Raw genomic sequence first — 12,125 nt, forward strand, 5'->3', positions numbered from 1 at the left:
CTTTTTGCTCAGAGCCCACAGACCTGGCTGCTTCCCCATGGCATTTTCATGACTCTGTCGCCTTGCTGCTTGCTCCCGCCCGGGCTCCCCTCCCAGCTCCGTCCCCCTCACACGGGCCGCCCGCTCTCTCTCACAGGCCGGTGGCAACCTGACAACACACCCCGGGGAAAATCGGACGAGTGTGGCCAGATAAAACCTCTGCATCTTTTAGCTGCGGGAAACCTCGCCTAGCCTAAGGAGCGAAACGCTGCCCGCTGCAGCAGCGCCCCAGCGCCCGGTATCCCCCCGCGGCGGTGCAGGGGCGGCCGTGAGGCGGCTGCGGGGCGAGCGCGCCGAATTGCCAGGGCGGTGGCTGGGAGAAGGAGCCCCCAGGCCCCTCGCCCAGCGCCCGAGCCCTGCCCGGCTCCCCCCTTCTGAGGGGAAACCTCCAGAGCCCCCCTCGGGTGAGGCGGCCGCCGCGCCTCCCCGGCCGGGCTGAGCGGGCCGGGCCGCCCCAGTCTCCCTCCCGCCGAGCGGCGGCGGCGGGGCGGGTCTGAAGGAGGAATGGCTCCGGCGTGGCTGCCGGCTGCCGGCGCGGAGGCGAACCGCCCTCCTCCCGCCGGGGAAAACCACCTTAACGCGGAGGCAGGAAGCCGCCGGGCCGGCGGGCACCAATCAGGCCGGCCCGGGGAGGGCGGGCGGCGGCCGGGGGGCGCTGCCGGCGGGGAGGGAGGCCGAGCCGGCCCTGCGCTGCGAGGGGCGATGGCGGAGGGCGGCCCCCCCGGCGGCGGGGACCCGCCCGCCGCCTCAGGCGGGCAGGCAGGTAACGTGGGGGGAGCGGGCCCGTCGCCATCCCGGCGGCCGCCCGGTGCCGGGAGGGGGACGGGACGGGGCAGCGCAGCCCCCCGCCCCGGGCCGCCGGTGGCCTGGGCTCAGCCCGGCGCCCCCCCCGCTCTCTCTCCAGCGCAGGTCGTAACCTGAAGGAGTGGCTGCGGGAGCAGTTTTGCGACCACCCCATCGAGCACTGCGAGGACACCCGGCTGCACGACGCGGCCTACGTGGGGGACCTGCCCACCCTCAAGAGCCTGCTGCAGGAGGAGAGCTTCCAAAGGTGAGGGGGCGCCTCGCACCCCCGCCGCAGGCTGCCTGCGCGCCCGCCAGGGGCCGCGCCGCGGGGCCCCGCTGGCACCGGGTGGCTGTCGAGGCCCTGGGGGCTGCGGACCCCCCCCTCCCCCGCACGCCGGCTCCTCTCCGACACCCGCCTCGCTCCGGTGTTCACGGGAGAGGCGTCAGGCTGGGGGGGTGCGCAGGGATCCCGGCAGGGAAGGCTCCGGCCGCGGCCGAGCTCCCCTCAGATGGGCCCAGGAACGAAACACCGTGAAAACAGGAGCCTGGCTGTGGTGGGGAAAACATACCAAAGGGATTACGGTCGAATATATAAACCTGAAACACCCTGCGTTACAAAACCTGCCCGGTGCTAAATCTGTGACGGTGGGGATAGTTAATTTTCCTGCATCGTGGAGAAAACTGCTTAGAGTGCAGATTGCCTCCCAGCCTCAAAAAAAGCGGCCTTTCAGCAAAAAGGGAATGAGCCAGCCCCTCTCTCAGCCACCTGGGGCTCTTTGGACCCTTGGTGTGACATTTTTGCCTTGTGCCATCCCTGTGGCAGCAGGGCCAGGCATCCTGCCGTGCAGGAAAAAGCAAAGTTTGGCGGGAGGGTTGGGCCTGCAGCACCATCACACAGGTGATGGAGTGCGCAGAGAAGTGACTTCTCTGCATTTGGAGGTAGGTATGGCATGGAGATCCCCAAGCCTCCGGGATTAAAGGGAATGTTTTTGTCATAAGACTTGATAGCTAAGGGCTTTATGTGGGCTTTATACGACTCCTTTTCCTAAAACACGGTTGGAAAAAAAATTTGTGGCATCACTGTCCCAGCAAACACTGTAAACGCACTGTATAAAAACTGCTTTGTCCTGCACCAGTTATGTGGGCCTGCATGGAGTGAACTAGAAGAGCAGATCCATTGCTGCGCCGTCTAAAGAGCACTTTTGCCAGCCTACCTTGGCTTTAAAGAAATCCCTTCCTCTCTGCGTGTTCCTGCTAAAATGGTACCTGCAGAGAATTTGACAGGAAGGTCTGGATGCTTATGAGATTTGTAGGGCTAACCTGAGATCTGGATGAGCATGACAACTAATACAGGTTATTTCAGATGGCATCTAAGCAGTCACCAGCCATGAACCTTCTCTTTCAATACATTGGAAAAAGCTCTTACGCCAGGACAGCTGTTCAACAAGGATGCTAATGGCCTACTCGTGCTTCTCAGTGCAGGATGGCTGCACCTCCCAGGCTTGCTCCTTCCTAGCAGGGATAGTTTTCTCTGAATTTGTGTTTGTCATCCATGGTGCTTGGGTGAGTGAATGTTGCCAGTGGTGTGATACAGATGCTCGCCTGCATTTCCATTCATTGCTCGCCTTTTCCCGTGTCCTCTTGCTGTTTCCCTGCTGCTTTGATGACTTTCTACCCTCTTTACAGCAGCTTGAATTAAATGGTTGTGGTTGTCCACTCAGTCACTGCTGGTTTGGGATATCTCCCTGTAAAAAGGGAGTAGGGAGTATTGTATTTTTTTTATTAGGGATTTTGACTGAGTTTTGAGGCAGGGTTTGTCCCTTACTGTGTGTATGCACTGCTCCTGACACAGCAGAACTCTGATAAAGCCCATCTTTCAGGCACTACTTGAGTATGTGTATGAGTACTCTCTGGCTACCTATGTGCAGCACCTAGTCAGAATGTTGGCAGGAGCTTTTCAGGGCTGTTACGAAGTGCCAAAACAGGGAGGAAGAGCTTCAAGGGAGCAGTTTGGGCTCTCCCAGCATCCTCCTTAGGGGCTGGGGGAGTTGGGGTGATGCAAGGCAGCACGAGGGCTTCTCTGACCCAGTGTTTTTTCCCCCCAATGACAGCCGGATCAATGAGAAGTCAGTGTGGTGCTGCGGCTGGCTGCCCTGCACACCGCTACGCATCGCCGCCACCGCTGGCCATGGCCCCTGCGTTGACTTCCTCCTCCGCAAAGGGGCTGAGATTGATTTAGTGGATGTGAAGGGTCAGACCGCCCTCTACGTAGCTGTGGTCAACGGGCACCTTGAGTGTGCCAAGATCCTCCTGGAAGCTGGGGCTGACCCCAACGGCAGCCGGCATCACCGCAGCACCCCTGTCTACCATGCGGCACGCGTGGGCCGGGCAGACATCCTCCGGGAGCTGATCAGGTGAGAGCTTGGGTGCAGGCTGAAGATGGTTCTGGTGGGGAGAGGGGTGGCTCTACCTTCTTGCTTTGGGATCTTTTCCCCCATGGGGCTCAGCGTATCCGTTCCCTCCTCACACGCCCAGTGCCTCCACAGGCCTGGCGAAGCTGGCTAAGATACGGACAAGTTCTGGTGCAGAAGCGCCCGAAGGTACATCCTTGTGTTCTCTGTCGCTTGGCCCTGATCTGTGCCCTGCTGTGTGACTCCCATGCCTGTTCTTCTAAGACAAAGTCTAAGAGAAAAGTTTTCTGTTTCTGAGCCCACCATCCACTCTTCGGACAGATCCAAATCTTAAAAAGTGTCTTCCCTCCACCTCCGTTTTGAATGCCAGCTCCATGTCTCTGGCTGGGTTTACGAGTGAGGTGGATTCCCCAGCGAATCAAAAATTGGTTGGAAGCACATCTCTCCTTTGCTTAACTCTGCTGCTCTGACCGTTTTCTGTCCTTGGGAGGAGAGATGCTTGTCATTGGCACTGGCTGTTCTTGGCTGCTTGGGTTTGCCCTTCACTAGGGCACCCTCCGTGGCATCCTAATTAGTCTCCCATTGCCTGACACCTGATGCACAGCTTCATCGAAGGGGTGGCATCTCTGGGGCAGGGAGTGATGGCCATCACTGTTGAGATGAATAGTAACCTTAGCTGGGTGGTGGGTAACTGGTGGCCGCCTATCCCTCAGGAAATTCCCTCCACGAGCAGCGAGTGGGTTCAAGATCTAGCAGTGAGCTGTGCAAATTTGAGTTTCTTCCTCTGTGGCATGCTGTGGTACTTACTTCCTTCTAAATTGGAAGCTTTTTGTATAAGGGACTATGCTGAGCAACTGTATCGTCCATTGATGACAAATACTAAGGGAAAAATACAGGTTGAAGAAAGAAATGGTAAAAGAGAAGAAAGGGTATTTGGATTCACACAGGAGCGCTCTCCAAGGAATCCCTTCAATGTCCACAAATGCCAGAAAATAACCAAATGGATTAGAATAGAAGAAATTAGAAATACTTGGGAATTTTCTCCTTTCCTTTTTGCTTGTGGGGAAGTTAATTTTCATACAAGTGCAGCTTTAATGAAGCTGACGAGTAGAAAGATGGGGAGACAGTCCCCTCTTCTTGCTCCTTTCTCAGCAAGCTGAGAGAAGGATATCCCCATCGCCACGTGCTCGTTGGTACAAGGTTCAGCTCACACGCTGCATTCCTGAGAATCTCCCCTGATATATCTGCTAAGGCAGGGTGAAATGTAGCAAATGGTATTTCAGCAGCACATGGAGAGCTGATGCATTGATTTATGTGTCTGCTCCTTGGGATACCTTGCCAGCAATATTAAAAGCAAGATTTTGGAAAACTTTCAGGATTAAAAATTAACTGGAGTTTGTCCAATATCTTTTTATTAGACAATGTCTCTCCCAAGGCTGCTAAGCTAATACCAAATTGTCAGATTGCCCAAAATTTCAAATATCTTGGAGCAGAGATTTCAAAGATACATTCAGAGTTGCTTACTTTAACACACAGTCTTACATTATGGAGCTCGCTCAGATTTTTAAAATGTTGTTTTAAAGGATTTGGCAGGGGGAATGCAATGAGGAAGATACTTTTACTGAGATACAAAGAAATACTTCAGCATACTCAGCTCGAGCGAGCCTGTGCCCTGAAGAGAAAGCCCAGCCCAGTCAGGCTCGCTGCAGGTGTCTAAACATCGCCTGGTTCATTTCTTTTCTTTATATCATATGGTAGCACAATCAGGGCTCTTGACTACTACTACAACTGCTGAACCAGCTGACCAAGCAATAAGTGAAATTGTGTCCATTAATAGTAAATACACACGTAGCTGTGGAATGGTGATCCATTTTATAAGACGGCTGGCGGAAATATGCACGGTTATATTGCCAGGGTATAGATTACTTTCCTGACAGCTTGTGATGTGATCATGCTGCAATGGGATCGGACTGTAGCATTGTACTTGCAGCGTAACTGAGGGCTGACCCAGCATCTTAAGGATCCTTCTGCCACACTAAAATGGTGAAAAAGATGCCTGACAAATCACCCCGATGCCTCAGGTGCATGCCTAACTGTGATAAAAGTGGACTCTTGTATTTTGCTTTGAGTTGGGGGTTTCCACTGAGAATTTTGATGATAATGGAAAAAAAACAACGGACTGAAATGAAGGGATACCTGCTGTCTGGTGAGGACCACGGCCATAGGAGGCAGCGAACCTACAACAGCCCTGCGAAAGTCCCACAGCAGCACAGATGACTATCCAAATGCTACATAGTCTGATTTTAAGAGGTTTATCTACAGGGAACATAAACGATTGCCTGTCGAGAACAGACACCTTCTCTTATTTAGCCCTCTGTGCTCCAACACAGGTGAAGTGACACAGATGCAGCAAAGTGCTGTGGACGTCCCCAGGGATGGATGGGAACGTCCCCTTAGTGTGCGGTGATCCTTGGGCCAGCTGCCTGGCCTGGGAAGCGAAGCTCAGTTCTGTGGCTGGTGCAAGAACCAGCTCACGCTCATCAGTGTTGTTACTGCCTAGTCCCATCCTTTTCCTGCATTTTTCCACCCCACCGGTCTCCTGAGATCTCAGTCAAGATGTTCATGCTTGGCAGATCTTGTGAGTTGGGGTAAAAATACACTGCATGCCATTTGCAGCTCTTAGGCGAGTTTCCTTGGCCCTTGTTCTGTGTGAGTTTAATTTAAATGAGGCCATTCCCATCCTCAGAATTGAAGCATTTGGTTAAGTATTTGCTGGATAGGGACCAGGCCCTACTGGATTCAGAAGAGCTATGCTTGCCTTGAGGCAGGATTCGTCCCCAGGTTGTTTCCTTATTTCTTTTGTTAGCTCCAGAAAGGAACATAATGCTATCTAGCAGACAGAAAAATCTAGTTCTCTGAATGCTTGGTTTGCGGTTTTGGGAAGGGGGCTGGCAGGTTGAAGGAACCTTTCATCTCTCTATGGGGAGAAGGGACAGTGCTTTCCTTCCTTTGCTTGGTTTGCAGTGCTGCAATTAAAACTAGCTACTCCTTAGGGAATTGCGTTGTCTTCCTCCTCCTTCCCATCCAAGCCGCGTGTGAAGTAGATGGGAGTTAGTGTCCCCACTGCTTGGGTGTTACCCAGCCTGGGGGAAATAAATGCTTATTTCTGCCATCTCTTCTTTCCGCAGCATTGCCATTTTCCAAATTTCATGCTTTTCTAGAAAGCTACACTTGGCCTTTTTGTTCCCATTTATTTGGCCGCATTCTTCACTTGCTACAAAAAAATGAAAAGAGCCGAAGCCAGTCAGCCCTGTTTTCTGCTCGTTCACAACTTACTGCCATCTGTACTTACCAAGAAGTATGCTGCAGGCGCTGCTTCTGTTTCATCATGATGATGATGTCCACTGAGCAGGGCTTCAGCCTGTTAGCATGCCTTCTCTGCGCCACAGCGAGCCCGAGCCCGCTTTGCTCTGGCCGCAGGGCTTATGGAGCAGTTGGGACACCATGGCACCATGCGGCAAAGATACGAGGTATGGGTTTCTCTGTGGGGTAGGGTGAGGCAGGAGCCAGTTGCAAAAGGCTTGAGAGGGTTGCTGCTGCAATTCTTGGAGGTCTCCCCCTTCAGGGTTTGGAGTGCTGGCCTTGAACTGTGATCTGTCGTGCAGTAACCAGTGTAATATATAACCTGTGAATGGAGCTGTGCAGGGTGGATGGGGAGAATGGAAGGTCTGATGCAAGTATTTTGTGTTTTTCCAGTTTCCTGCGTGCTCAAAGTTGGCGGGTACATCCCTTCAGCTGAGCTGAATACTAGGGAAAAGGCTTCTTTTTGACTCCCTGATGGGATTCTGATGGGATTTCAACCGCCTCAGCTCCTTCGGGAGCAGGATTTTGTCATACATGTTTCGCTGTTGAGCACAGATTTCTGTTTCCATTTCCCTGCTGTTTGTGACAGTCAGATCAATTGCCTGTATTGCTTTTTGGCCTGTTTTATCCTGGTGGGGAAGTTATTTCACTGCATCTCTTCAACTGAGTCATTTGGAAACATCCCCGCTCCCCAGCCGGCTCTTTGGCATCCAGGATTACATGGTGCTGGCTCAGGGCTGAGCCGTCCCTTGTGCCAAGGCCGTGCTTGGCACATCCTTCAGGAGGGCAAGGAAAGATGTTAGTCAGCTACTCCTCCCCTCTCCAAAGCCTGGGCTGTTGCGGGCAGAGAAACAGCTTTGCTTCTTGAAGATCAGACCGTGCTGGGTACGGCATGCCCACTCAGAAAGTCCCCCCAGGACCTACCAGGGTAGGTATGGGCGGTTCTTGGGTGGTGGGCCCCAGAGGTACCAAAGGTAGGCAGGGTCTCACCCTCCGGGTGGCCTTCAGCCTCAGCCGCTGCCACGTTGTCACCCTGGGCTGCAGTTGTTGTGCTCTTGCCTTTGTTTCCAAACCTCCGCTCTTCTCACTCCCCCACTCAGGTATGGTGCAGATGTGGATGTGAACCACCACCTCACTTCGCGGGTCCCCAGCCTCTCCCTGCGGCCCCTTACCACACTGGTGGTCTGCCCCCTGTACATCAGTGCAGCCTACCACAACCTGCAGTGCTTTCGGCTGCTGCTCCAGGCTGGAGCCAACCCGGATTTTAACTGCTGTGGGCCCATCAACATCCAGGGCTTCTCCCGGGGCTCCCCAGTGTGCGTGATGGACGCTGTCCTGCGGCATGGCTGTGAAGCGGCATTTGTCCACCTCTTGATTGACTTTGGAGCCAATCTGAACCTGGTGAAAGTGGAAGCCTTGGGAGTTGAATCCACGGGGAGGGTCAAAGTCAACCCTGAGGCACTGCAGGTGTTCAAAGAAGCAAGGGGTAAGTGGCTTTGACTTACTGAAGTGGCGCTGGTTTTATTTAGCTCTGGATTCAGGAGAACTCTTTGGAGAGTTTATTTGGTAATTAGGAGCTGTTAAGGTGGTAGGATGGGTGTTACCATCCTCATCTGGGTCTGTTTGTTCAGGTACCTTCGGCCAAGTGCAAAAAGATTGTGTAAACAGGTTATGCCTAACTTAAAATTTGTGTAAAGCAATTCTAACACGCAAAAAAGATAACTGGGATTTAACAAGCTGTTAAGCTAATTATATGACTTCACCACCCCTGACATGGCTCCCAAAGAGCTGTTGCTGCCTAGGCAGGCATCAGGCAGGAGAGGACCGTGGGGCTGGCGTCTGCAGCTCCCTGGCACGGATCCTCAGTGTTGCCGAGCTGCTGCCTGCCTCTGGCTCTGTCAACACTGATGACTCAACCCAATGGCTTCCCCATAAGCCTCCAGCTAGACTCCTTGTTTTTTTTCCTGTTGCATTTTGTACATTCACGTGGTGTTTTCCCTCTTGAGCTACCTCTTCAGCTACCATCGACACCTATCCCAGTAGCCCAACCTCTGTCTTTATATTTTTTATCTTTCTCCCAGCTCTTTTTCCATTGCCTAACCACGTTCTCAGCAGCCTGAGACAAGGTTTAAGCAGTGCGTTCCTATCAGAGCTGGGCTTTGGATCTGCAGACTACAGGCAGGTTATGGCATGTCCAGTGACATATGGCATGTCCAAAGCCATGCAGGTGTGCCCTCACCGTTCTTGATTTGACCCTGTGCTCTGCAGGGACCCAAGCGGTGGTTGTATCTGGACAGGCTTCGTAGGAAGTAAAGCCGCAAACAGTAGTAGCGAGTGGCAGGAGGGAGCTCAGATGGTGGTGGAGAAAGGTGGGAAAAGGCTGGCTCTTTGAATTTAACATCCTGCGGGAAGCAAATGAGTTACAAAAGAAGTAAACCAGAGCCTCAGACCTGAACATGCTTAAATTTACCTGCTATTTCTTTCTTTTTATAAAAGAAACATCAATACAGTGCGGACCCTTGTTCCAGCAAGGGCAGCACCTCATAAAACCACCAGGCTCTGCTGGTGAAGGCCAGGGCTTTGCACCAGGGTTGGAAGTGGGGTTTCCCTCTTGAACTCCAGAGAAATTTCAAAGGGATTCAGGCTGTGGGATACAACCCCCAGCCCCCACCCCAAAGTTATTCAGCTTTGCACATACCTGGTTTTTAAACCAGCCTGGACTTTTGCTGAGAAGAGGTGCACGTAAGCTGGAGCAGGTGGTTTCCATTAAGCATGGGTTTAGGAGGCAAATGGGACTCCTCAGGCAGAACGTGTGGAATAGTGGAGTGGTGCCTTTGGAGGTCCAGTTCCTGAATCAACATAGACACCACCATCCTCTTGCCCTTGTGCTGAAAGAGCTCTCCATGAACTCAAAAGAAGCCCTAAGAGAAGGTTGGGATAAGGCCTGAGCTGGCCGTCAGTGCTTTTGTTTCCCAGGGCAAAAATAAAGTCCACATAATTTTAAAATTACCTGAATGGTATTAAGCCTTTCACAGCCTTGCCTGTTGTGGATTTGGCAGTGACCTCTTGAACCCTGTCATGCAGGGACTGACGCCGTGGTCACAACCCCATGCAGTCTCCAGCTTGCCCTTCCAGACTGCCCGTGTAGCAGCTGTCATTGTTCCAAGTCTTCGACGAAAAGGTTTCGCACCCTCAGGGAGGAGCACGCTCAGCTTTCCTGCACGGCCTTGGTGTCACTGCACAGGACGTAGCCTTGGCATATGGAAAGGGTAGATGGCTCCTCAGCTGTCAGCCGGAGCTCAGCACGATTTACACACTTACCCTTCTCTCTTTCTCTGTCGCTCAATAGTTTTTCTCTGCTTTCTTCATTGCAGGCCACACCCGGAGCCTCTTGTCTCTCTGCCGCATAGCTGTACGAAGAATACTTGGCAAATCTCGTCTGGATCTGATCCATATCCTTCCAATCCCAGACCCCATTAAACAATTTTTACTTCACGAACACAGTTAAAGGGCAACTGGCAGCTTTCCGGGACAGTTTGATTTGGTAAATGAGTGCGCTGATAAAGCCAGGTGCCAATCCTAACCCTTCCCCCGCAGTGAAATACTGTATTGCTCATGGAGTGCACATAATTCCCTGCCCCTGTGATCTTCCCCTCCAAATTTAGGGTGCAGTGATTCTGTGTGTGTATTCTTAAGCTACTGGTTATCTAACTGGTGATCTCTCGTTTGCAGCTGGTGGGACGATGAGGCCGGTAAGCGTGTGTGGCTGTTACATGAGCAAATACAATATATCCTTATAGCTGTTAGCATATGTCTGTTTGTTGACTCTACCTCTGTTATTGATCTGTGTTACACACACCTTGGGTCTCAGCGGCACTTCTGCATGGGGAAAGTGTCTGTACTTAAGCCTTTCCTCTTCCTATAGCGTACAAGGGAGTCTCTCCTCGCCTTGGTAAGGGTTTTGCAACAGCACTGTTCTCTTTCTGCTGTCAGTACCTGGCCTTTCTCTTCCGTATGAAGTTTGTGATTGCTGCTGTAACAGTGGGTGTGTTTTCTTCTGTCCTCTTCTGGTGTGAAATGCGTCAAGCTGCCTGTCCGGTGCTGTGCGTTACTCAGAAAATTGTATCCATGTCTCTACGTGCTGTAAGGTAGCTGCTGACTCGGCTTTCTTCGTGTAGAGGCCCCATCGCACAGATGGGAGAGTAGCAGAATATGTAATCCTATCCTGTCTGAGTCGTTCCTGCAGCACACCGGATCTGCTGTGGCAGCTCAGCTCTCCCTCCAGCACTAATGGACAAGGCAGGCGCTGGCCAGTCCTCCTCCCGACTGCCTGGGACTGGGTCAAGTCTCCTGACCACTGCCGTAGCATGAATAAGAAAACGTGGAGAGAAGAGGAAAAGGTAGTTTCACCTCTGGAAACTGATGGCTACACAGGCTGTTGTGGGGATCCGATCCCAATGGTTCAGTCACCACTGTGGTGGTGGTGGTGGGACAAGGACTGTGATACTCAGATGAAGCCAGCATGTGAACCTGAAAGATTTATAGGATACTTTTTGGAAGAGCAGTGGTTAAATTAATCTTCTGTTCACTGTAAAATGGGTTTGAGCATTTGAGAGTGACCAGGAGCAACAGTGGAGGACTTGCTAAATTAAACTGTTGTGTTGCTGTGCTGGTTGGTGGTTGATGCAATGCCTGTGAATATATCTGTGTGATCATGAAGGAAAAGACACCAGAATGATCTCTAGACTGCCTGCTTGCCGTATTGCAGTGATTATGATGTTATTGAAGGCCCAGTAAAGTATCTGAAAATGCACAGCATGCAGGAGTTCCTACCTGCTTTTTACTCCGTATCCCATGGTGGCAGTATGACCAGAGAAAACCCTCCAAGATCCACTTAACCAGTGTTTTTGTTTGCATACTGCTTCTGCCAGCATTGTGGAAAAGGGAGAAGAAAGGTCTTTTTGTTTTTCCTTGAACTTCCTAACGGAGGTTATGCTCTTGAGTGCGGTGTTGCATCCAGCAGCCTGAGCTCCTTTGATTTCCAGTGCCTCTACATTGCTGTATATCTTCATGTCACAAGCTCACAGAAGTGTCATTCTGCAGTGAATCGACAACCTTCCATCAGGATCTCAGGGTCAGCCAGCTACTTAAAGGTAGTGAAGTAGTCATTGTATAGGAAACATTATCAAAATAGCAACTTTAGAAGGACAGAGATGATAGTCCCTCAGGACCTTGGGTAAAAACTCAGGTGATCATCGATACTTGCTTTTACTTTACTGATTCAAGCTCTTTCTAGACCCTGTGTTATAAATTGATGTTTTGGATAATTTTTCTTTGCCAGATGTTCTTCCCATGCTCATGCAGTTGGCAAGGATATTTTTCCAGATGTAACGTTAAATATATTGGGGATTTATTTATTGTGTGGTATTAGTGCCTAGGGACCTGTTGTTGAGAGCAGAGTTAAGCATGGGATGGTGAGGACCGTAAGACAACCCCTCCTGCGAATGGGATGTAGCTCTGGTCGCT

The 12,125-nt window shown here is 51.8% G+C and overlaps 1 protein-coding gene across 1 annotated transcript; it reads left to right on the forward strand.

The window, feature by feature from the left end:
• The first annotated feature begins 668 nt into the window (after positions 1 to 668).
• Positions 669 to 10,410, forward strand: ASB1 (ankyrin repeat and SOCS box containing 1). The gene is made up of 5 exons (XM_040604461.1): positions 669 to 802; positions 949 to 1,090; positions 2,937 to 3,239; positions 7,700 to 8,085; positions 9,974 to 10,410. The coding sequence occupies exons 1-5, from the start codon at positions 742 to 744 to the stop codon at positions 10,105 to 10,107; spliced, it is 1,026 nt and encodes a 341-aa protein (XP_040460395.1). The 5' UTR covers positions 669 to 741; the 3' UTR covers positions 10,108 to 10,410.
• The last annotated feature ends 1,715 nt before the right edge of the window (positions 10,411 to 12,125 follow it).

Source organism: Falco naumanni, chromosome 8 (assembly GCF_017639655.2).
Source record: "Falco naumanni isolate bFalNau1 chromosome 8, bFalNau1.pat, whole genome shotgun sequence".
NCBI classification, from domain to species: domain Eukaryota; kingdom Metazoa; phylum Chordata; class Aves; order Falconiformes; family Falconidae; genus Falco; species Falco naumanni.

Bases quoted from the DNA above. Each gene is read 5' to 3' on its own strand.
- ASB1 (XM_040604461.1), top strand. From the start codon at position 742: ATGGCGGAGGGCGGCCCCCCCGGCGGCGGGGACCCGCCCGCCGCCTCA. The intron at 803-948 runs GTAACGTGGGGG...TCTCCAGCGCAG, and splicing joins CGCCTCAGGCGGGCAGGCAG to GTCGTAACCTGAAGGAGTGG. The intron at 1,091-2,936 runs GTGAGGGGGCGC...CCCCAATGACAG, and splicing joins CAGGAGGAGAGCTTCCAAAG to CCGGATCAATGAGAAGTCAG.